Raw genomic sequence first — 26,748 nt, 5'->3', positions numbered from 1 at the left:
CAGCTGGATGCATCGAGATTACAGTGAGACAGCAAACGTTGCTGGACCTGTTGAGAAATGGCCAGACCTAGACAGCACCTAAGGAGTTTCTCCTTGCTCTGGCGGGAGGGGAGCTGGGGCGCAGTCTGCACGGCAGCCGCCTCTCTACTCCAACAGCAGAAGCAGGTCCCACTTGCCTTTAATAATTGGAGGGAAATGAGTCAGCCAGCACAAAATTTCCATAAGCAGGGGAACGGAGAGCTGGGTGGAGGAGCCAGCAGAGATGATCTCGACTGAGCATATCCTTTCTCTAGAGAGAAACTGAGGCCCACAGATGGCATATGGTTTCAAAACAGGGGGTGGTAGAGGGAGCAAAGTTTCTCTTGAAGCATTCTGGGATTTTTATATGTAACATATAAAATAAGACTTTTTAAAACAACGAACCACTGTCTATCCCTGAAATACACTGATGTACACACACACACACATATATATATGTATATATATGTTTTTGTTTGTTTTTAGACAGAATCTCGCTCTGTTGCCCAGGCTAGAGTGTGGTGCTGCAATCTCAGCTCACTGCAACCTCCACCTCCCTGTTCAAGTGATTCTCATGCCTCAGCCTCCCGAGTAGTTGGCATTACAGCCATGCACCACCACGCATGGCTAATTTTTGTATTTTTAGTAGAGACGGGTTTTTGCCATGTTGGCCAGGCTGGTCTCAAATCCCTGGCCTCAAGTGATCTGCTCACCTCAGCTTCCCAAAGTGCTAGAATTATAGGCATGAGCCACTGTGCCCAGCCGAGATAAACTTCTTTTAAAGTTAAGATAAATAGGATGTTTGAATTTTTAAAATAAATTTTCTATTATTCAAGTCTTCCACCTGATAAATGGTTTTCTAGATCATTTCTGTGTTATTACATTTCTAAAAATTGACGGGTTTTAAGTTTTTGGTTATATTACCTCCATATGTGTTGATTTCTATAATTATGTGATCTCATACTGCTTTCTAAAAATTTAGTAATTATCACTTAAAGTATTTGTTATTTTTCTGTTTTCCAAATTTAACAAAGAGTAATGTCATGTAGTTATTTCAATGCATACCTTTTTTTCCACTTTGATGACTCTTGCCTATTGTTTTAATAAGATAAATGATCTCTAGGTGTGATAGCTGCCAGATGTTAGCAGTGAAACTCCCTAAACAGCTTCATCTTTCATCCATGGTCTCTGTCTTGTGAAAATGAGGTAGTAAGTTTGAGAAACCAGAAGGCCTAATTGAGGGGAGAAGGGTATGACTCCAATCAGCTCATAAACCTCTCCAGCATCACCACCTGTAACTGGGTTTCATTCATCTGCTCAGGCAACAGGCTGAACTGTAGTGATTTGTTTGCTGGTTTTACAAGGCTGCTCATAAATGATTTCACCTATTTCAAACACGCTGGCCTCCAGGGCAGCGGAGAGTAGGCTGGAGGGAGATGGAAAACACAAAACTCAATGGGTTTGGGGATATCCCAATTAAATAGAGGACTTGGTAACTGTATCTCTGGCCTCTTGTTTTATGTAGGTTGGACAGTAGTCTGCTGCCTAAATGCAACAGGTCATCACAGGGTAAAGGGCATTCATGGAGTCTTTATGATGATGAGATGGTCACTGTGAAATCAGCCCTACTATGTGCAAGCGTGTCACAGGCATGTTATGTACATTACATTGAGTCTTCACCCCAGCCTTGAGAGGTGGGCTGCTCAGTCCCCATTTTTTTTTTTTTTTAGATGGAGTCTCACTCTGTTGCCAGGCTGGAGTGCAGTGGTGCGATCTCAGCTCACTGCAACCTCTGCCTCCCAGGTTCAAGCGATTCTCCTGCCTCAGCCTCCCGAGTAACTGAGACTACAGGTGTGCACCACCATGCCTGGCTAATTTTTGTACTTTTAGTAGAGACGGGGTTTCACCATGTTGGCCAGGATGGTCTCAATCTCTTAACCTCGTGATCCACCTGCCTCAGCATCCCAAAGTGCAGGGATTACAAGCGTAAGCCACCGCACCCGGCCAGTCCCCATTTCTTTAAGAGAAAACTGAGTCTTGACAAGGCCCAGGAGCTACCCTGAGGCCCTAGAACAAGGGAGGAGAGAGCACAAACTTCACCTCCAACAGCCTGACTTCAAAGCCTGGGCCATTTGTACCACACCAAGAGCCGAATGTTGAAATTAAATAGAAAGCTGTTAGATAAAAGAAAGGATTCAAAAATGCATTGTGTTTCCTGCTCAAAAATAAAAAAGACAAAGTTAATACTGAAGCAGCTTCTCCAGGAAAGAGTATATTCTTGAGCTTCAATAAGAAAAGCATTAAAGCAATTGAAGAAATGGTCTACTTTTGATCTTCTGTGTTTCTGAGTCTAAAGGAAAGCAATTCTATTATGTTCAGTTTCTCAAGCCTTATCACGAAAATAGCATTGTTTTTGAGGCTTAAAAAAATCTCAAATAAAAATTTGTGGAGTTCTTTATTATTCAATACTTATGAGATGGGGAAACAGACAGTAACATTTTTTATAGATTTACTAGGTTGGAGACTGCAGTGCCAAACACAAGGTTTATTGTCAAATAAAACACTGTTTTGTTTTTTGATTGCCTGTTTTAGAAGAGCGCTGCCTCTGTTCTATAATTGCGTGCACAAAATTATTTAATTTGTTTTGTTTGGATCTTATTCTGGACACTTTCCCAGCCGGAAAAGATGTAAAAATTAAAACATCTATTATATCTTTTATATTCTGAGGTGGGTTATAAAGAGAAAAAAAAGAAAAAGACATTCAAAAGAGTAGGAGATGCCATTTTTTAAAGTCTGCCTGCTTTTCAGGCCCTGCAGCATCAGTAACATGTCACATGCCCTCTAGACTTCCTTGCCTCAGGGGCAAATTCTTCCACTCTGCTTCTAGCAGCAGCCACACTGTCTTTATGAGATACAAGGAGCTACCGGGACCCATTTTCATAGCAACTTAGAACACCAGTGCAATGCGAAAAGCTTGGGCTCCGGGTGAAATGAGGCTTGGTGCTTTTGTTAATGGTCTGGTGGGTATTTAGAAAAGTGTTTGGGAAAAGGCACGAAGAGGGAAAGGACCTCTCGGCTGGGTACTGTAGAAATTAAGCTAGACATGGGCCCATCTTCCAGTGGCTTTCACTCAAAACTCAAATAGCCACAGAAGCCAAACATTTGGCTTCTTCTGAATGATCTGGAGTTTATAGACGGCTCAAAAAAATGCCCATGCAGGCTTGTGTGTGCTGCCCTTGGAGTCAGGAGCAGGTGGTGGTGGCGTTCAAACACCATGAAGCAGCTAAATGTTCTGCTGTTCATCATCCTCCTGCCCCACACCCCTGCACCTCAGCAACAACAGTCCTCAAAGGAAAATTAAGTCTCCGTTATTGTATCAGGATGCAGAGCCAACGGGGAGCACAGCAACAACGCGTGAATCCTGAAATTTGTCATTCTTCTCCTAACCCCAGGGGCTTTGAGTAAAAATCAACAGTGAACTAGAAATATGTGGGATGGGGGGCGGGCACAGTGCCAAGTGGGGAAAGAGACAATTGGTGATGGATTACTCCAATAACCTGGATGTGTTCAAAGCTGCGGGCCAGAGGACGGACCCGAGGGTGCTTCAGGAATGAGAACCATTAGCTCTCATTTTTGAGAATGCATGGGGAGCTTTAGGAACATGAGAGAATGTCCAGTGAGTGCCTCTTTGAGAAACAAGGTGTGTGTGTGAGGTGGGGGGGGGGGGGGGGGACGAGAGATAGATGGAGCCAATGAACCCAACAGGTCTCATTTTGAAATTGGTTAAAAGTTCTACTGAGCAATCTCTCACCGTGCCTTCATTTGCTTACTTTTCGTATTCCTCGTCTCTTAACTTCAAACAGAAGGTCTCCAGAACTCTTCTTAGCTCCTGCGGTTGAACCAGTCCAGTCTTGTTAACATCAATGAGCTTAAAGGCTTTCAGAACAGTCTTAATGTTTTTGAAAACCTATGTATAAAAAGTGATTTAGGAAAAGTCAAAAGATCTAGTGTTAGAAACCAAATGGTAATAAAAATGTGAAAGGTTTTTTTAATACTTTTTATAAAATAAAATGTTTTCAAAGACTCACAGTGGTGGGCACTGCAAAAATGACATGTCTACGGAAAAAAGAACACTTTGCATTTATTGAATGTTTTCAAGGCAATTTTCTCTGTAAATGGTCTCAGTAATTTAAAAAAAAATCTTTCAGATGTAAAGCAATAAGTCTCATACACAATTCATTCCCTTTTAGGGCCGTATGAAAAAATCTTTTTTGTTAATTGATACTTAAAAACTACAGTTCTGGCATGGCTGGACTTGTACAATTTTTATTTTTCACAGCCATATGCAAACTATTTTTACTAGGAGCTGGAAAATATGACTGTATATTTCAACCCCTCTAAATTTTTTAAAGATATCACAGAAAAGTTTTGTAGAGACTTCTCCAAACTCAGCAAATGATATTTAGTGGGTAACAGATGCACATGACATTAGGATAGACCCTGTGGACCCGCAGGGAGCACCCAGTATATTTATTGGGTGCACAGATGCACATGACATTAGGATAGACCCTGTGGATCTGCAGGGAACATCCAGTTGTGCTCTTAGCCTTAAACTACTTATATTCAAAGGAAAGAAGCACAGAGCTGTGTGATGGAAGCCTTTCAATCCCTCTGAAGGAGGTACCATTTCCCCAGCGTTAGATATGGAAACTGACTGCTCCCTGCTCACACTCCACATCTTGTTATTACCAAGGACTGCTGACTCTGCACAATCCAGCCCCACGCTGCAGCCGCCCATCCCCCATCTTTCCAGCTCACTCCCTTGGGCGCCCAGAGCTCACACAGCCTTGACCCACTGGGCGCTCCCCTGGGCTCCTGCCTCCCTCCACACTCCTCCACGCCTCTCAGCCTCACTTCCTTCCTAACCCTCCCATCAACACCTTCGCTGCTTGGCATATATGCTTGACTCCCTCCTCCCCTCTGCCCCCTCCTACTCTCTTGGTGAGACCCTAACCGGGGGTAAACCCAACTCGCCACCTCTTCCAGACCCATCCAAACGGCCTGACATGGCTGGAGAGAAACACATCACGAGCACCTCCCTGGCTCTCCTAACTTGAGACCATTAACTCCACCAGAACGAGTGCTACGTGGTAATCCCACCAGGACGGGTGCTGCGTGGTAATCCACCCCATACATCATCACTCTCACACACACATCCACAGATACATGCACACACACCATCACTCACACACACATATATTCACACACACACACATACACCTGTACATATACTCACATACACACCATCACTCACACACATATATTCACACAGATACTCACATGCACACACGCCATCACACACATATTCATACACATACATGCCTGTGCATATACTCGCACACACCATCACTCATACACATATATTCACACACACACATATATGCACTGATACATGCACACACACTATCACTCATACATACATATATTCATATACACACACACCTGTGCATACTCACACACACTCACACCATCACTCACACACATATTCGCACATATATTCACACACACATGCACACTCACACGCATACACCTGCATATACTCACATATTCACACCATCACTCACACAAATATATTCACACACACTCATACATGCAGATACTCATATGCATACACACCATTGCTCACACACACATATATTCACACACCTGCATATACTCTCACACACACACACAGGCATATACTCACGCACTCACACCATCACTCACACACATATATTCACTCACACATGCACATATACACACACACCTGCATATACTCACACTCACACCGTCACTCACACACATATATTCACACACACCTGCATATACTCACACTCACACCATCAATCACATGCACATATATTCACACACACATGCATGTACTCATACGCACACACCTGCATATACTCACACACACATCACTCTCACACACACATTCACACACATATGCACATATAATCACACACACACTCACATACACCATCACACACACATATACTCACACACACACCACCATTCTCACACATATATTCACACACACCTGTGCATATGCTCACATGCACACACACTTGTACATATAATCACACACACACCATCACTCACACACATACACACACACGCACACGTTCTCTTGCACATATACTCACACTTGCATATACTGTCATACACACCATCACTCACACACACACACATATACTCCATCCACACAGCCATTCCCACCTTCTACACTCTCCTCCCGCCTCCTGCTTTACTGACAACCTTACCTCTTATTTAACAGAGAAAACAGAAACAACTAAAGGACAGCATTCTCATTCCCTGCACCCACTTGCAGCTGGCCTGCTCCATCCCCAGATGAGACAGGTGCCTCCTGTCCTGTTGTAAGGGATCAAGGGATGAACCTCCGTGATCCTACCTATGGCCAGGCGGGGCCACGTGACGTACATGACCCTGACCCTGTCCCCAGGCGAGGAAGTGCTCCTGCCCGTCCTACTCCCTCTCAGGTCACCCCATGAAGATGAGCGGTTTCACAAACAGAGCCTCCCTCCTTGCTTCACCTCTTCCTCCAGTCACTCATTCCCTTGGACTGAAATCCCCTCAAGATTATCTCCAATGTGTCCCCCTCTCTTAAAACCTCTCCAATCACTTTTGTCCACACTACTGCACAAACACTGTTCTTGTCAGTGTGACCAAAGACTTCCATCTTGTCAAACCCAAGGGCCACTTCTCAGTCCTCATCTTGCTGTCCCAGCAGCCGCCTTTGACACAGCTGCTTGGCCCTTCTTCCTTGAGGCACTTTTGCTGCTTAGCTTCCAGAGCCAATGCTCTCTCTCCTTCTCCTCCAGCCTTCTTGGAGTCTCCTTCTCAGTCTCCCTTGCTAGCTCCTCCTCCTCTTCCCATCTCCAAGCCTGCAGCATTTTAGTACTCAGTCCTCAGCCCTCTCTGCTTCTCTGACCACAATAACTTCTTGGTGGTTCACTCTTGTGGCTTCAGTGTCCCACTGATGACTCCCACGTGTTTGTCTTGAGCCCTGGACTCTTCTCAGAGCCCAGCTTAGAATATCCAACTGCCCATTTGACGTCCACCTTGAGACTCTAACAGACATCTCAGGTTTACCAAACCCAAGCTGCTCTACCCGCACTCTCCTATCCCAATAAATGGCAAATCCATTCTACTGGGTTCCTTTTTGCTCACATCCCATATCCAGTCTACCAGGAGAGCCCATCGGCCCCTCCCTCCAGACCATTTCCAGAATTCAATCATGTCTTACCACCCCCAGCCCGCTTCCCCCCACACCCCAGGCTAGTGCAAGCCTCCTGCTTGGTCCTCCAGCCTCCACACTTGACTCCACGAAGCAGCCAAGGAGTTTATATTTAAATGTGAGTCTGAGCATACCCTCCATGGCCAAAGCCCCCCAGGGCTCCCACTCCACTCGCTGTGACCCACCAGGCCACACTCGACTGGCTCCTGGCCACCCCCTGGCCGTGTCTCCCTCCACCTGTCCCCCGCCTGCTGCTTTCTGGCCGCACCAGACTCTGCTGCTCCCCATGACTGCTCGGCCCCTCCCGCCTCAAGGTGCTGGCGCTTGCTGCTCCTCGTGCCTGGAACATTCTTCCCGGATACTCACTGGCTCACTCCCTGGCTTCATTCAGGTCTTGGCCCAGAAAGGCCCTCCCTAATCACCATGCAAATTAGGACTCCTCACCCCCAATCCTCTTTTCTCCAAACCCCTCTTCAACTGGCATCACCTCCTTTTATCTTTATGGTCTGTCTCCCCCTCTGAGAGCAAGGGTTGTTCATGGCCCCAGCTCTAGGACAGCACCTGGCACAGTGTGGACACTCAGTGAGTATCTGTCGGAATGAATGAATCTGTCTCCTCTTCACCTGCCTGGAAAAGAGCCACGCTCTGCGGAAGCCTTGTGTTATGTCTGCAACTGCCTCCTCAGTCGACTGGCCCAAGCATTCAGGACCAATCCTGAGTGCAGTCATGATGACATTCAATGTCAGGCTTACAATAACATGATCTTCGCACAAACATGAACTGAACGGATGTCTGTTATGTGCAGAGCCCCGTGCTTAACTCTATACCAGCCTCCTGACTAGAGAACAGCTTACAACCAAAGAACATTGGCTAACATGGCCTCAGTATCCAAAAACCCGGGAATACTGAGTGCAGCTTAGAGGGAAAGGCACCAGCAGAAGCAAAACCGGCTCTGGTGCCTCTGTCCTCCACTCCACCGCTCTGCCTAAAGAGGGAGCCTCAGCCACTGACAGCTCCTGCTCTCATGGTCAGATAAAAATCTCAGCACTTTGTCTGCTGCCAAAGCCAGATTCACCTCCTTTGGTAAAATGGAGGACATGAGGCGATGCGCTTTTTTAAAACCCCAGAGCAACCCATATGGATCTCCAGCGTGAGCACCGGGAAGCGGCAACCTGGCAGCGAGCTCACACCCACCAGAGCGACGTCTCCAAGGCTCTTATCATTTGTCAGACTGAAGTTTGGCAAGGGCTGAAGAATTGAGCTGCAGATGGTAAGGCTTATCAAAGGCAACAAAGTTAGGGCCGTGGTGTCCAAGACTTGTCCCACACAGGGGAGGAGAGAAGAAAAAAGTAAGAAGGAGGAATAAAATGGCTAAGCTAAGGCCCCCGACAATAGTGACTGTGTGCCCCCGCCCCCGCCACCCGCCCAACCACGGTCTCTGGGCTCCAGCCATGAACGACTTTGAATTCGCAAGGGTATTAGGGCTCTTCTCACCCGCTGTGAGCTATTTATAGACGGTCTGACCCCTGCTTTATCCGCCCCTTCTCACTCTGCCTCGGTTATGGAGCCTCTTCCTTCTTTCTTACATGCACCAAGCTTGCTCACGCCTCCCTCCCTGCCTTCTTTCAGGTCTCCATCCCACGCCGCCACTGAGGCCTTCCTTACTCGTCTATTCGAAAGCGCACCTTCATCCTCTGCTGGCCGCTTGCTTCATTTTTCTTCTTAGCATTCATCAACACCTGGACCATTTCCTACTTATTTCTGTAGCTGTTTATTGTCTTTCTTCCTCCATTGAAATGTAAATTCCACAAAGCAGGAAGTTGGTTTTGTTTGCTGCCATATCTTCAGGGCTCGGAATAGTGCCTGGATGCAGCGGATGCCCATAAGTACGTGTGCAGAGTGGATTTGCATGCCATGTCTGTGGCCTTTCCCTGCCCTGCCACTGTCCACTCTGGGGTAGGATTCGGTATCTTCTCTTCTGGCTTTCCTAATTATCCCTCCATCCAGCCAGGGGTGGAACCCTGACTTCCACCCTGCCATCTTGGTTTATTTCTGCCTGCACTTGGTAACTAGCTCCTTCCCCTGGGGGCAGGGAGGCCTGGCCCCTGCTCACCTGTCATTCCATTCTACCCTTAAAATCCCCAGCGCCTGGCGGGAGGAGTGCTCAGAGAGCCAAATCCACTGAGAGAGGGAAAAACCGCTGCACAGATAACAAAAGGGGAAAGGTCCCTGCTTCTTGCAGCCTCCCTCCGAACCAGCATGCCTCTCAGAAAAGAACATCTTGCCCCAAGTATCACCTGACGTCATTACCCATGGAGCCCTAACTACCTTCATTCCAGGTGCGGCAAACTACTGCCCACCACCTGATACCGTACACCTGCAAGCTAAGAATGGTTTTAACATTTTTAAATGGTTGGAAAAAAAATCAAAAGAAGGCTAATATTTCATGACATGCGAAAGTTATGTGAATTTCAAATTTCAGCATCCACAAATAAATTGTATTGGCACACAGCCATGCCCACTCATTTACATATCATCTAGGGACTGCTTTCCCCTCCAAGGGCTGAGTGGAATAGCTGGGAAGATATATACTCCTGAGCCCTTTATGGAAAAAGTTCACTGACCCATATTCCACTCCCCCACCCTACACACCACCCTCGCTTACTTACATCTGAGTGGGTGAGGAAGTTTCAGGGGAGTTCTTTGTGCACAAACATGAGGAAGAGCACTTAAGATTTTAAAAGGAAACCAAAGCAACAGCTAACTATGCCTTAAATTAAAGGCTCAGAGCCAGGAAATGAGCCCGTGTGGTCCCAGAGAGTCTCGTCTCAACCCTCTTGCCCCTCTCCTAGCCAGAGACCTGGTCCCAGCCCCACCCTGTGCAGCCCCTGCCGAGCCTGGCGCTGATTCCAGCCTGGCTCCCTGAGCCCTGCTAGGGGCCATATGCTAGCCTTGTGCCTGAGCAGGTGCTGCCCTCCCGGCACCCCCACTGCATCCTGGCCCCTCCACTGTGCTGCAGCCCCCACCGCAGCACTGCAGAGCCTGGGAGCAGGATAGTATCTGACCCTCTAGGTGTCCTCAGAGCCAGGTCTGGGTAGCTGCTCAGACCTTGGCATGATGGCTGAAGCAAGTGATCTAGGGGAGGACCATGAGACTAAACCCACTGGGCTCTTCTGCCTGGAGAGCAAGGCTGGGGAAGGCAAGACAGAAAGCTCTGGATTTCCAAAGTGCGGCTGCATAAGCCAAACCCATTACCTAACATTTAAAGCAAGGAAATGAAGCCCCAAGTCACATAGGAGTGAAGTAAAAGGAGGAAGTGATCACTAAAAATAAAAATAATAAATTTTTGTAAAAAGTAATAGCAAGACTTAAAATATTCAATTAAAAAGATTTAGGTGAACTGATGAAGGGCAGAATTATAAACGTTACTACAAGAAGCAGAGACTGTCTGACCTTTAAGATGAAAGCCAGGGAGTGGGGAAAATAAACCCTCTCCCAGGCAGGGTGGATTGCCCCACTGAAAGGCACATAACTGCTCTGGGCTGGAGCGACCCCCACTGGACAATCCCAGAGTATCAAATCGCCTCTTTGCCTCCTTCCTCTCCACAAGCGACCTGAAGGGCAGAATGATGTAGTGACTAGTCACAGGCTCTGAAATGAGGCTTCGAATCCCAGCTCTGCACCTGTTATTCAGGTAACCTAGGGAAAGTGGCCTGATTCCTCTAACTTCAGCTTTGTTGCCTGTGAAATGAGAACGAATAAGGATATAGGTGTGTGGTGTGTGCTTAAGATGAAAGGAGCTCATGTGTGCAGGTGCTTCACACATGGAACACGTTCAATAGATGGTGGTGAAATGAGAATTGCTGACTGGGATCAAAGGCCAAGGATAGAGTTCCAAATAACCACACACCCATGTTGGGGAATATTAAGTGGCTGAACCAGCATTACTCTCCCCAACCCTAGTCCCTCCTTCACCCCTCACCCTCCACAGCACCATTGCCCAGACTAAGATAACAGAAGCCTAGAGATGGAGGAAGGTCTTGAATAGGCAGGAGTCCAGAGCCAAGACCAGGGCCTGGATCAGTGAATAACTATTAAGTGGATGGATGGATGGATGGATGGATGGGTGGGTGGGTGGATGAATGGATGGATGATGAATGGATGGGACAGATGGGTGAATGGATGGGTGGGTGGATGATGGATAGATAGGTAAATGGATGAATGGATGAAGGGATAAATGATGAATGAATGAATGGAAGGGTTATGGATGGATGGATGAATGGATACATGATGAATGAATAGATGGATGGGTTAAGGACAGATGGATGGGTGGGTGGATGATGGACAGATGGGTAGATGGATGAATGAATGGATGATGAATGAATGGATGGAAGGGCTATGGACAGTTGGATGGGTGGATGGATGGGTAGATGGATGATGACGGATGGATGGGTAGATGGATGAGTGGGTGGGTAGGTGGGGAGACTACAAGCCAAGACAATCCTTGTAGAGACAGGACAGGAACCTGCAAAAAGGGTAGACAGGCATCTCATTTCCCAGTGGATTCAGTGATCTGCTCTGCACCTACCTGGGAAGAGGAACTGAGACTCAGACAGAGACAGCAGAGCAGGGCAGAAGCAGCAGATGAAAGCAGCCTGAACACCTGTTGTTGGTATGGACGGGACTTGTGAATTTCCCATAGGTTAAGAGGACACCACGAAAGGTAGAAAGCTTGAGCTGTCCTGTTCCCAATGGACTGCTCATCAGGGAAGGGGACCCAAGCAACCAAAGGAAATGAGCTGGACCACCAGGAGTGGGAGCTGAGGTGGTCCAGAGGGGGCTAAGTCAGGGCCGATCTTCCTCAACAGGAAGTTCAGAGGCCCCCAAAGCACTGTCCTAATTACTCCCCATGGGCCCTATAGGAGAGCTTCCCAGAGAGGACCCAGGTAAGGGAGAGACAGACATGCTCTCCTTCCCCAGCCCTCATCACAGACCCCATGATCTGGGGAAGACAGGAAGCAGAAAGAGGGAGGGAGGTGCAGCCAGTGAGCAGGCCCTATCCACTCCAGGGCCCTCAGGTGGGGAGGACCCGAGAAGGGCATGCTGAACCAGCCCCACACTTGAGGTTTAAACTGAACTCGCCTGCACTGGGCCGGTTCAGACCTAAATGTGACCAGAGAGCCGCCAGATCTGCCGAAGATACTCCTATGGGACGAGAGAGGGAGATTCAGCAGTGTCTGGTGGAGAAAACTGAGAGCTAAGAATTCAAACTGCTTCATATTTGTACCCCACTGAGTTCAGATGGTTCCATTAACCGCTAACCATGGATGCTATTATTACTCCAGAGTTCTTTGTTTAAAGTTCTTTTTATAGCACTTTGAGCTCCAGGAAGGAAAACTGTGAACTCAAATAAATCTGACCACCCAAGCTTTAAAGAGGATGAGAAAAGGCCGAATACTTCCTCTCTGAAGCCCAGAATTCCCACTCCGCCTGGAAAACAATCCCTCTGGAGGCCTGGCGCTGATGTGGCCCTTCCCGGAGGCAGGCCAGGCTTCTTCAGGCCAGAGTATAACCTGCAGAGGAACTTAAGCCTTCTACAATTTCATTCTTATTGGCTTCCACGTAGCTTTTTCTGTGCAGCTCCTCACTCGGAGCCACTTTTTCTCGCCTGGCTTCTAAGAGAATGGGTCAGGAACCGCATCCCACCCGCCTGCCTGTAGACTGAGCCCCAAGGGGAGGGGGCTTCGGGCACCCCCACGTCTTGGCTCAGCAGCAAGCGGAAGAGTTCAGCACCCACGGCTGTCAGTCTGGCACCTTTCTGTCTCCACCACTAAATTCATTTTAAATTTAAGAAGTACAGATTTGAAATGAAACCATGAAAAAGGATTTCTCTTACAATAAACACATCAATGCTCATTTTCCTTATTATTCTACTTTTGGCTATTTTGTATAAAATCTTTAATTAAAGTTTTTCTTTGAAATTGTCATTATCAACCCAGAAGAAAGGAAGGGGAAAAAGAACAACACAGCTGTGCAGATATGAAGCACTATTCAGGACTAAATGAACTGGAACGAAATAAGTAGCTTGACTGTTATGTTCTTAGTTTTGGCTCTGTATTCTCAATAGCACAGTCTAACTTGTCACTTTATATCGATTCCATCTGTTTACACTCTGCAGAGTATTGGCTTCCTACCGTGAACATTTCCTATTTACCAGCTGGTAGAGATGCGCCAAACCAGATAGGAAAAAATTAGACTGCATTCAGAACCTCATAAACACAAACTTCCAATCCAGGGACAAGCGGGAAGGGGGGGCCGGGCATCGCTCACCTTTCACAAAAGCCTCGCCTCCCTACCTCTGGGCTGACGCTCTCACTGCTCTGGCAGTTGCCCTCACAGGCCAAGGACTATGAATTTCTTTACTGAACATATGCATACCCTGCCTTTACCCACATTTCGAACAAGCTTACCTAAAAAGATACCCAAATAAGACCCACAAAAATGGAGAAAAGAAAGCTGACCCCGAAAAAATGAGCTAAAGAAACCTAAATGTCATAGTTGACACAATGAAGCAAAACTCTGGTTTGGGGTCTCCTTGCAGCCAAGGTGAAGAGGGAAACTTGTGCTTATATAAAGTCGACAGGCCACGTGAACCTTTCCCCACATTCGATTTTTCATTTTTAAAATGCTTACCTGTAATGTATAGCTTACAGACTTCTATTAAGAAACTCTAGCTATGCATTGAACTTATGACACAGCTATAAAAGGTGCCCCATCTATATACTGAGGGACTTCTGAGAGTGCCAGACTGGGTGTGGTGGCTATGCCTATAGCCCCAGCATTGTGGGAGGCTGAGGCAGGAGGATTGCTTAAGGCTAGGAGTTCAAGACTAGCCTGGGCAATGTAGTAAGATCCCATCTCTATAAAAAATTAAAATTTTAAATTTAAAAAAGCATTGCTGATCTATAAGAAATGTTTCCTTTCTTTCATTTCTTTCTTACCCAGCCCACACTCATAGGATGAGTGTTCCACCTCAACTGCCACAGGCCAAGAATCTTGGGGCCCCTAAGAGCCCCGGCCGGCCTCAGCTCCCTCACAGGACAGAGCTGCACACCAGCAGGGGCAAGCCTGGAAGATCAGGAGCCACCACCCCGACCCAGCATCCTGCTGCTTGTCTGGACCTCATGGGAGAGGATGCTGCTTTGAGAAAGACAAACCGAAGAAGACTGTTTGGGTTACGTGGAAAGCTTCCCAGGTTGGGCCAATGCTGGGTACTGCCACGTGGCTATAGCACTTTGCCAAGAGCCTAGCCAGCCACAGACCACCTCACCTAAGAACTAGATCAGAATCACATTTTAGAGTAGAAAAAGACCTTGTCTGTCATCTCCCTCAGCATTTCCCAAAATGGCATTCCTCCAAGTGCAAGTTCTGGATCTAGAGTTAAACAAATAAATGCACAGAAAGGCCGACTGCAGCAACATTCAATAGATTTCTATACGGCGGCCTCCTCTGAGCCTTCACTGTGCTAACGTACATTGTGAATCCTCAAGGACTGGGGGAACAGCACTGGAGAAGCTGGGGCCAGCTCTAAGGGACCAAGTCAGCAGGACCTAGTGGTTAACTGCACGTAGAGGCTGAGGGAAAGGAAAGTCCAAGTGGCGGCCAGTTTCTGCCTTGGTGACTCGAGTGGATGAGATCCAGAATGTGGAATATGTTGCAGGTTTGGGAAGGAAGACTGTTAGTTAACTCAGTGCACACTCAGCTGGGAATGCCTGCATCCTCCCCGTTCACCCCCGCAGACATCTTTCCACCTGGCAAATTGATCCAGTTGTTGGGAGAACACCCACCCTGTGCCCTCCCGCCTGCCTTCTTCTGTTCATTCATGAATTCCTAACTTAATGAGCCCCTGGTATGTACACACCACCCTTCCTCTAAGGTCTAGTTCAAATCAATCACCCTCCCTGGGCACCTCCCCAGTAGCCAGTACGGGTGACTTCCTCTTACGAAGTCTTGGAGAGTTTACTGTCCATGTCTTTCAGCTGTCAGTACGAGCAACTTATATTGCTTTATTCCCTGACTCCTCTTGATCTAGGTGCTATACCACCCAATAAACACATTTTTAAACCATCATAACGTGTTGCTTATGCTTGTGTTCCCAAGGTGATTTTAAGTTTCCAGAGGACAAGAATCAGGCTTTAGTCTTCTCTGTATCCCCAATAACCACATGGTGTCCCCATAACACCAGTAGGTGCTCAACAAATGCACATGATGGTAAGAGGGTGACCGATGACTTCCAAGCCTGATAACAGGTACCCCGACTCCAGCTGCATTCCCAGCAAATATACCCACAACGCTGCTGACAGCACTCTCCTAAATACATCAAAACCCCCTTATCAGAAACCTTCAATCATCCTCCTCCTGGCCCATGCCTAAGGGTTAAAACCTGGCCTTCACATGTGTCTTTTCCTCCAGTCTACCTTTTGAAACTCGTCTGTCCCAACTTGCCTTGAGAAACATAACTCTACAGAATAGCCGCAGGGCTTGTCTCCTTGTGGTGCTCTGGCCACATCCACACTTCCCTCTCCCCATGTCCTTTTCCTTTGCCAGGTTGCAATTCTGAAAACTACCCCACATCTCTTCCCCCACCCCATCCTCAACGTGCATTGCAAGTCTATCTATGGTCCAAATCCAAGCTCCAATATCACCTTCCTCACCCAATTGTTCCTGGCTATTCCAAGGAATATGAACTTTTCTACAAAACTTTCTTTATTCATACAATAATTATTTACTGAGTGCATATCAGGTGCCAGGAACTGTTCAAGGCACCAAAGTTACAGCAGTGAACAGGAGAGAAAAGGTGCCTGCTCCCACAGAACACAGATCCCAGTCATAAACAAGTAAACAAACAACATTTCAGAATGTTCTACGTGTTATGGAAAATGTAGTTTTAGATAGGGTAGTCAAAAACATCTCACTGGAGAGCTGTCTAGTGCAGAGCTCTGAAAGCTGGGGCGTTTAACTGAAGTTCACTCGATGCACAAGCAAAAGACATGGGCATGTTCACCAGAGAAGGCTCTGGCTTATGTTTTGAATGGATAACTCTGGCTGTCATGTGGAATGCAGATTGTAAGGGGCAAAAGAGGCAATGGGAAACCCAGCTAAGGGGTCACTGACAAAGCACAGGCCAGCGACGATGGTGGTTTAGGCTATAATGACGGCAGTGGGGATGGATCAGAAGTGTCCAGGTTTGGGATCTAGTTCAGGATAGAGCAGACAGAACTTGCTGATGGCCTGGATATGGGAGGGGCACTGGTGAGGGAGAGGTGATCAAGACCGGTCCTTGGTTTCTGCTTGAATGAATGACGAGTGGTAGAACCATTTACTGACCTGGGAGGAAGGCTTCTCCGGGTGGGGCAGGAGGACAGTCAAGAGTTACGTTTTTGTCTGCAGACACTGGTGAGTCTGGGGCCTCACAAGGAGATGTAAATGTGGGCACCCTCAGCATATAGCCCTCTTATCCTTCCCCGGGTAGCTTTCAATCCTAGAGCAGCGGTCCCTAACGTTCTTGGCACCGGGGACCAGTTTTGTGGAAGACAACTTTTCCATGGACCAGGGGAGAGGGGGTATGGTTTCAGGATGAAACTGTTCCACCTCCAGTCATCAGACACTAGTTAGATGATTCTCATAAGGAGCATGCAACATACATCCTCGCACGCACAGTTCACAACAGGGTTCGTGCTCCTGTGAGAATCTAATGCCGCTGCTGATCTGACAGGAGGCGGAGCTCAGGCAGTGATGCTCATTTGCCCACCACTCACCTCCTGCTGTGCAGTCTGGTTCCCGACAGGCCACCAACCAGTACAGGTCTGCAGCCTGGGGGATGGGGACTGCCACCCTAGATGATTGCAAGCCATCTTTTAACTTTCCACGTAATAACTCATATGCTTTATGTCCTCAAATACAAACTCCTAATTTTGTTGAGTAACTTCTATGGGCCCAGCACTATGGTGAGTTCATTTTATATTTATTCTCACACAGAATCCCAACACCACCGGGAAAACCTTGCAATATTGTTCACCCAGTTCACAGATGGGGAAAGTCTCAAAAGAGGCAAGACTAGCTTGCTGAGGATCACTTAGAGAGTCTCTGTTGGTGTTCAAATGCACGCTCGGGTTTGCTAAGGCCAGAGCTCCAGACTGTACCCCCACACCCTGCTGCTTTAAACATTTACCCCTACAATCTTGTGTTTGCACTATTAATTTGTAATACACAGAAAGACAAAAAAAAAACTTAGTCTGAAATAATTGCAAAGTCTGATATTGTAGAATCTTTGCTGTAGTTTCTTCATGAAGGCTTTTGTAAATTAATGATAGAGCAACCAAAAATAGGTCCTGGGGCAGAAGTATTCTCAATATAATTTTTAAATAAAATGCCAACGGATTATTTTGTGGTGTGAGATTCTCTAGATCAAAATATAAGTGCTACTCTTCATTTAGATGCACGTAGACACAAGAATAAAAGCTGTGACATTATTAATCACTATATTCAGTTATGATTGATAGGCTTTTCTGCGGGGAGGAAAAAGTGCCTCAGATACAATCTGTCCCAACAGCTCTACGATATGCTAATATTTTCTTCAGATGAAAGAGGAGATGTGTTCAAATACCTGCTACAATAGGCAATTAATACCAAGTGCACCAAAGTAGAGCTGATGAAAGCAGGATTAGGGGAATATTAGGAATTAACCAAGAGCTTGCATGTTTTAGTAAATGGCCTCATTTTGAGCTTGACACAGCCTTTCTGTCAGGCAAACAGACTGCATTCTAGTCTATTCATTCATACTAATGTAGTGTTATAAAATTAAGGTGTGTTTATGAAATGGTGGCGATTCTAACAACTGATTCTTTATCCCTTGAATATTTAATTTTTAAGTGTCTTTTTAAAGAAAATTCACCTCTTTAAGAGAATGAATCTCCCCACCACTTTTATCTCTTCTTCATGAGGATATTACAGAGCAAGCCAGCAGCTCAGCAATTATAATTATTTACTAATTGCTTCTGAAATGACTATCTCCACACACCTCCAAGGCACCAGGGTAATCCCATAAAAACCTGTGTCAAATCACTCGGTGTCCAACAGACACGCTTGTCACAGCCGACTGGGTAGACCAGATGTTCTGGCATCATGGTGCCTGAACCTTCAAGCATTTTTTTTCTTTTGAGAGCTCCCTAACTCGGGTAGTGACATGGTACAAGAGGAAACAGCCTCGGGCTTTGGATGCTTTCTTTTTCCTTTTATACTTCTTTAACTGAATATATATTCTTTCATTCCGGTCTTCAGTGAAGAATATATTTTTTTTGAGGGGGAGATTCGCGACCTTCTGAACATACACTGTATTCCCACACAGGTCAGAACAGCTTCCTGTTTCTCAGTACTTCCCTCAACAGGGCTTACAATGAGCCCTCACCCCACCTTAGATGGTAAGATGGGATTTTCTTCCTGTCTTAGCCACTCCTATCTTCACCTCTTGTCGGGAGTTGACAAACGATAGATGGAGTAAAAAACCTGACACTTGGTTAGCCTGGCAGCACACTGCATCTTTGTTCAAGTTCCTTCTGTCCTGGCAGTCCTCACCTGAAGAATGTGAGGAAGCTGTCTGAGGTCTCGGGCGCTGCCACCGCTACAGGATGAAACTGGGACCCCGCAGGCAGAGACGGTGCATGAAAGACTGACGAGGTGGAAGGAATGTGAAAGGCAGGACACTAGAGAGAAAAGGGAAGAAAATTCCCAAATGCCCAAATGCCTTTCTGCTCCGTGGACAGAAAGGCAACTCTGTGGTTAGAACACAAGGCTCCATTGACTTCTGCGGTGATGATGAACAGAAAGACTTCTCTCTGTGATGGGCTGGGTCTAACTACAGGCATAACAAGTTGTCACATTTGCTGAATGCAAAGTAAGCATCAACATATGCCTGCTTAACCTTTGTTCTCAGCTTCCCTCCATATCAATATGGGATAACAACGGTACCTGCCTCATGGGATTCACCTGGGAATGAAATGACTTAATACGATAAAGCACTTAGAAAAGCTCCTAGTAAGTGCTCAGTGCTAGCTATTATTACTAGAGTTGGCAAAATCTGAAAAATTACATTAGTGTCCATAAGATTAAGGCCCCACTCGCCAAGAGGGGTCCCTTCTGTAGGTAGCTGTAGCAGATGCATCAGTTGCCTTCCCAAATCCATTCACCTCTAGTCACTTCTCTCCTTTACTTTTTCTTTTTTCTGAGATGGAGTCTCGCTCTGTCACCCAGGCTGGAGTACAGTGGCACGATCTCGGCTCACTGCAACCTCTGCCTTCCAGATTCAAGTGATCCTCCGGCCTCAGCTTCCCAAGTAGCTGGGACTACTGGCGTGCACCACCATGCCTAGTTAATTTTTGTATTTTTAGTAGAGACATTTCACCATGTTGACCAGGCTGGTCTTGAACTCCTGACCTCAGGTGATCTGCCCGCTTTGGCCTCCCAAAGTGCTGAGATTACAGGCGTGTGCCACCGTGCCTGGCTGCCCACTTCTCCTTTCTAACAAAACCCTCTATTTTCCATTTTGTTCAGACATCCGCCCTCCTTCGGTGGCCATGTGCTTCATAGGAGGGAACCCAGTGGCCGCACCAGGTGGTGATCAAGGTTGCTCCTGGCTGCTGGCAGGAACCAATTCCCTTGCCCACGATTGCTTTAGGTGTGGGGCATAATTCCAGGCTGTGGGACACAGGGAGGGACTTTCTCTTATTTTTACAGTCATATTGGAAAAAAGGCCCATTGAAAAAAAAAATTGACATCAAAATATCTGCCTGAAGTGGTGGCAACCTCCTGGTGACCAGAAAGAGAGGTAGGTGGGTTAGTCAACCCTAGCCTCCACTCCCTCCTGACTTCTTGGGTGACATAAGAAGCTCCTTATTTTCTAAGATAGTTAAGTTGGAGCCTTCGGTTTCTCATAAGGGAAAAAACCAAACATCTCTGTGGCCAAGGGGCTGCCACCTGGTGGCAGATAAAGACGGCCACAGCAAGGGTTTCAGTGGCGTTCGGCAAGGAGAACAAGCGTCACCCATCAGTGGGGGAAGGGACTCACATTTACTGAATATCTGCTGTATGCAGGGGCTTTGACAGCGGCTTTGCTTACATTCATTCTTGTCAGTACCCTGAAAGGTAGGTTTTGTTGTCTCCACTTTAGAGATGAGGAAACTCAGAACAAATGAGAAACCATCCAAGGCACCCCACCACCACCAGCAGCAGAGGCAGCGTTTCAGCCCAGGAGTACCTGATTCTCCACAAATCCCTCTGGCTCCTAGGAGACTCTGAAGACAAAGAAGCTGAAGACCAGAGGACTCAAGAGCCAGTCCAGGAGATGCTCAGGCAAGGACACAGCGGGGGCCACATGAATGCAGAGGATCATGGTTGTGGCCAAAATGAAAAGCAAGGGCCAGGAGAGTGACAGCAAGTGAGGAACGCAACAGGACTTAGCGTGGTTGTTGAGTAGAACCTGAGTGCAGATTAAACCAGAGCCAGGACCAGGTGGATCCTGAAGAGGACACGATGAGAACCACCCTGGGCTTACAGAGCCTCCTCCACCAAACAGAGAGCGCCTCTTCCCATGAAGCCATGGGGCACAGTCACCAAAGACGGAGAGACGAGACCCAGAGATCATCCAATCTGGCCTTCTCCCTTGGCTTAGAGAGACAATGACGTTCAGAGAGCCAAAGGGTTCAACTGGATAATGAGCGTGAATGTGAGCATCTGTTGGAGGGTCTGAGGGCCCGTGAAGAAGAGAGATGCTCACAAACCAGCCATCAGACCAAACTCACTGCAGAAGAAAACAATTAGGTTTTGTTTTCCCACTGCTGATTATTTGCTGTTGTAGGAAGGCTTGGGGTTCCCACTGCTGATTATTTGCTGTTGTAGGAAGGTTTGGGGTTCCCACTGCTGATTATTTGCTGTTGTAGGAAGGCCTGGGGTTCCCACTGCTGATTCTTTGCTGTTGTAGGAAGGCCTGGGGTTCCCACTGCTGATTCTTTGCTGTTGTAGGAAGGCCTGGGGTTCCCACTGCTGATTCTTTGCTGTTGTAGGAAGGCCTGGGGTTCCCACTGCTGATTCTTTGCTGTTGTAGGAAGGCCTGGGGTTCCCACTGCTGATTCTTTGCTGTTGTAGGAAGGCCTGGGGTTCCCACTGCTGATTCTTTGCTGTTGTAGGAAGGCCTGGGGTTCCCACTGCTGATTCTTTGCTGTTGTAGGAAGGCCTGGGGTTCCCACTGCTGATTCTTTGCTGTTGTAGGAAGGCCTGGGGTTCCCACTGCTGATTCTTTGCTGTTGTAGGAAGGCCAGTCCACACATGGATCAGCAGAGCCTGGCTCCAAAAATTCAGAGACATCTGCATGCATTCGTGGCTCCAGTAAGCCACGTGGACTCATATTTAAAATAAAATAATTAGCATTCTTTCATTCCCAAACTGTAACCATCACCCAGCAATGACATGTGTATGAAGAGAGGCTTACTTAGATAATTCCTAAGTCTTCCTCTCAGTCTCCAACATTAGTGTGTGACCTTTAGAAGGGTCAGAGTCCTCATTAGAAGCATGCTACTGCACCCAGCACACAGTTGAGGGGTGTACTGATTTGTTCTCTTTATTTGGAGGTGGAGCGGCTAGAAAGGAATGAGATGCATTTGTGTTCCTACCTGTACTTCAAAGGAAGCTGTAGGGACAAGCATAATAGTAGCAGCTGGCATTTATTAAGAGTTGCAGGTGCTTTATTCTGGATCTCTTTAAGCCACACAACAGCACATCAAGGTGGTGGCTGTTATCCCCACTGACAGGTGAAGAAACTCAGCGATGAGGGCTTGCCTGGGACCACGTGGCTGGTAAACGGCAGAGCCCCAGGATGGAAACTCAGGTCTGCCCGGGTCCTGGGGTCAGTCTCCTCCAACCTCCCCTGCCTGCTCAGGGTTGGGGTCGTAGGTAGAATTTGGGTTACAGTCTGTGCTGGCTGGAACACACGGCAGAAAAAACCCTCCAGTACTCTGGTACTAAGTGTTACCTTTTCCCTTCACCTGTTTGTTCTCATGAGCAATTGTATGAAAACTACCTGGGTTTCCACTCTCAGCAGGGTGTTCCATGGGGAGGAGGATGGGATAAAAATTAACTCAAAGGATGGACAGCGATGGAGTTCCATTTGAGATTTGCTCACCACAGCCTTATTTTGGGCCATTGACAACCCTGGCCTTTGTCTGCATCTCCACACTCAAGGTCATGTTGCATTATGGATCCTTAACAATGTTTCTGCTGCTGTAATAATTGTCATAAACAATGGACTTTTTCAGAAGCATATCATGATGAACACAGTTTAAAGAGAGAAAAGACATATACCCCTAAGTAATATCAATTGCACGACAAATTTCTTGCAGAATAACAAATGGGTCACAGCAAAAGCAGCAGACCTGGGTTCCTACTAATATCAACTATAGTGAAACAGGTTTTTAGAAACACATAATGCTAAGAAACTATCATATTGAGATGAATTTTCTGGTTTTAATGGTATCAGACAGGGAAATTGAGACAAACATTTTGTGCATCTCTGGCTATTTTTGAGTATGAAATATATGAGTCTCAGAAGAGTGCAAAAAAGAAAGAAAATTTGTCACATTTCAAACCAACATATTGAATCAAATAAATTAAACCATGATTCTCAAACTGCTCATGCAACTGACAGGCCCAAATGCATTTTAAAAAGGAGTCTGATTCCAGCCCCTGAATGACATTATCATCTCCTCCCCTCCTTAGCTGTGTGCTGTGAGATCTAACCACAATCAGCAAATAGGAATGATGCTATATGCTCTTTTTCTAAACACACAGTAGCTTTCATGGCTAAATTACTCAATACTTAAGTATATATCACTTTGAGTTTGACTGGTTATTTTTACTATGCAGCTCTTGATTGGCATTGACTGCTGCAAAGCAGCCGTTTTCCCTTTCTAAAGAAAAACCTGCTCAGTCTTAGACAAAGACAGAAAAGGCAGCCCTACTAATAATGATCTAAAGTTAATACAAAAGCAATTAATATTCCAGGACTTCTGCTGGTGTCACTCATCAAAAGAGATGCCATCCAAGACAGCCAAAGTAGTCGGAACGCAAGCTTTCGCCCTGGCTTGTTATCAGAAGATCTATTTAGTCGGACAATGTTGATATGAGAACTCGGATGATGAGGTGTGGCTCATTTTCTACCATCTACCTCCGCTAACAATTACTGCTGACGATGGGTGGGGTGGGGGGAAATCGTGTCTTTAAAATCTCTATTACCTTTTCTCCCACTTGGATTTCAAGTTCTCTTAATGTGTGGCAGCAATTCATTTCATTCCCACCTTCCCTTAGAAACAAACAAAAAAAAACTTTATTAAAACATTTTAACCAAATAAGTGTTTACATAGAATATGCAGAGATCAAAATTACAAGGATTTCCAAATAATCTATTTTAAAATGCAAGGTATTTCTTACAAGCTGCTGTCTGCCAGGATCGTGAACTTGGGCAAATTACTTTGTTTCCCCCAGCCTGTTTTCTTATCCGTAAAATGAAATACGGTAGCATTTACTCCTCCTAAGGTAACGTGCAAATTAAATAATTACAGCTGACACTTAATGAGCACTTACTGTGTCCCAGGCCTTAAAAAGCCTCATCCCATTTAAGCCTCTCAACAGCTCTACGGATTTGGGACCATTATCATCCCCGCTTTACCGAGGAGACTGACAGGGATCTTAATAGATGAGGAAAATGAAGGTCACATGTGAGGAAGTGGAGGCGCCAGTGTCAGACCCAGGTGCTCTGGGTTCACATCCAGTTCCTAACCTCTCTGCTGTGGCTGCAGCACTTTGATCTGACCACTGTGGGGCTCTACGTCCCCTCAATAGCTCACTTTCAGCTGCTCAGTGAAGGTTCAATGTGTCTGTACCTGGGTTCCATCTGCTTGTCCCTATTCACTGGTTTTTATTTTGCATTATCTGTGTATCTACAAACCACTGCAGAGCCCCTCCTTGGGACAAACTGGTAGGGTGAGGGTAGGAAGAGAACACGAGGAGGCAGAGCTGGTGACCCCACTTTACAATGTCTGTCCATGCCTCCTACCTGCCAGGTCTGGGGCCGTGGTGCTAAGCAAGACACCGCCTGTACTGGTGACAGTGACGGATGGGAAATAAGCAAACAAGTAATGTGAGTTGAAATAATAACAGGTGCCATGAAGACAATAAAGATGGGCAGGGAGATAAATTGGAGATGGGGGAAGATGGGATGACTCTCTGGATGGAGTGGGTAGCAGGTCTCTCTGGCCAAGTGTCTTTTGGATAGAGGCCCACAAGGTGAAGGGCCATGAAGCCTTCCAGGCAAAGCAAAGGAAACAGGCAGCTGGCATGAAGCCCTTGGCTGGCAGGAGCTCAGCAGATCCCAGAGTCAGTAGGAAGGAGGCCAAGGAGACCAGAGCTGGATGGGCAATGAGAAGGTGTGCAGGCTATGTTTAGATGGAGGCAGATGCCAGGCCTGTGAGTCTGTGGGCCATGATAAGGAGTCTAGACTTCAAAGGGTAAGGGGAAGACACTGGAGTGCTTAGCAGAGATTAAATTCCTTACATAGGAGGAAACTGAGTCTCAGAGGGGTTCTGTTCCCAAGTGAAAGATAGGACCTGATCAGGAATCCAAATCTATAATGCTACGTTAAATGTAATCTTTTAAATGCTGTTTAATAATATATTCAATAGATACAAAACACTATTTGTAAAATATTTAGGAATTAAAGAATAAGCCAGGCGTGGTGGCTCACGTCTGTAATCCCAGCATTTTGGGAGACTGAGACGGGCAGATTACCTGAGGTCGGGAGTTGGAGACCAGCCTGACCAACATGGAGCAACCCCATCTCTACTAAAAATACAGAATTAGCCGGGCGTGGTGGGGCATGCCTGTAATCCCAACTACTCAGGAGGCGAAGGCAGGAGCATCACTTGAACCCGGGAGGCAGAGGTTGCAATGAGCCAAGATCACACCATTGCACTCCAGCCTGGGTGACAACAGCGAAACTCCATCTCAAACAAACAAACAAAAAAGGAATTAAAGAATAAAAATTAAACAAATGTTTGTTTACTCAACCCCAGCCCCCATCCAACTGAAGCAATGCAACACTACCAGTGCCTTGGAACTCCAGGAAGCCCTCCCTTCCCAATCACATCCTCCTGCCTAGTTCTAGCCAAGTTGGTCAAGGCTTTGTCAGGTCCACACTGCAGTTCAGCCTCTCCCTTTAATCAATCCTGCTTCAGTCTGCTTCCCTTTACAGGTGTTTTCCCTCGTCTACATCTTGCTCCCCAAACTCCATCTCAGTGTCTGCTTCAGGAGAAGCCAGCCTATGACCATTTATTGTCAGGTACTAACTTAGTGACACCAGCTTTCTTTAGATTAATATTGAATGGTATGTCTTTTTAAATCTTTTCACTTTTAACCTTTCTTTATGTTTGGGTTTAGGTTTTTCTCTTAGTGGATTTTACTATTTGTTATCTAGACAGACAATCTTTGTCTTTTAAGTGGACTACATGATAATTGAATGTGTAAGTCTTAAAATTTATTTTGCCAGAAATTAATGTAGTTACACTTTCTTTTATTTTTTTCTATTGCATAATTATTTCTATCCTTTTCTTTTAGTCTTTTTAATCCTTTCTATTTTCAAAAAGTCAATAACTGGAATTTTTATCCAGTCTGATAATCTCTGTCTTTTAACTGAAGTATTTGATCCTTTGCATTTAATGTAGTTATGTTATATACAGATGGGGGTAGGTCTATAAATTTATGTTCTCTATTTGTAGTATCTGTTGTAGATTTTTGTCCCCTTTCTTACCTTCTTTTGGATTGAGTATTTTAAAATCATTTCATTTTTTCTTCCAAATGTTGGGAGTTAAATACTTTGTTTCTATTCTTTAGCAGTTACCCTAAAAATCACAATGTGCATATATAACAGTTCAACGTATAAAATTAATCAATATATTTATCCTCCTGCTGGCTATCAAATAGATCTTAGAAAACTTTAACTCAATTTATCCACACTCACTTGATCGTTGTCTAATGTTTTAACTCTGAACTTTTTATTTAACACACACAGACATTTTTGTAACCACCTTATAGAGCCAAAAATCATTTCTATTTACCCATATTTTGCCACTTTCTTTGCTTTTCACTCTTAAATTCTCAGACCTTTCACCTAGGATTGCTTTCCTTCTGCTTCTAGCAGAATCAAGATCTTTCAGTCAAGATCTGCAGGAGATTAAATGTCTCAGTTTTTGTCTGAAAAATGTCTTTAACCCTCAGTCTTTATTTTTTTAATGTTTTCTCACTGACTTTTATGTCTATAATATTCAAAAATT

General features: G+C 46.0%; 1 protein-coding gene across 3 annotated transcripts in view; it reads right to left on the bottom strand.

Annotated features, from left to right (window-relative positions):
- The window catches only part of EFCAB6 (EF-hand calcium binding domain 6), a 309,283-nt gene that overhangs the window by 225,160 nt on the left and 57,375 nt on the right, over positions 1-26,748 (bottom strand). For all 3 annotated transcript variants that reach the window (XM_005567057.5, XM_065522029.2, XM_074003581.1), the window contains 2 exons: positions 23,657-23,723; positions 3,849-3,985 (listed from right to left, as the gene is read on the bottom strand). In XM_005567057.5, coding sequence (XP_005567114.3) covers positions 3,849-3,985; positions 23,657-23,723 — 204 coding nt within the window. The remainder of the gene's footprint in view (positions 1-3,848; positions 3,986-23,656; positions 23,724-26,748) is intronic.

Source organism: Macaca fascicularis, chromosome 10 (assembly GCF_037993035.2).
Source record: "Macaca fascicularis isolate 582-1 chromosome 10, T2T-MFA8v1.1".
Lineage (NCBI taxonomy): Eukaryota > Metazoa > Chordata > Mammalia > Primates > Cercopithecidae > Macaca > Macaca fascicularis.
The sequence above is the reverse complement of the archived record's forward strand: the minus strand, read 5'-3'. Positions and strand labels throughout refer to the sequence as shown.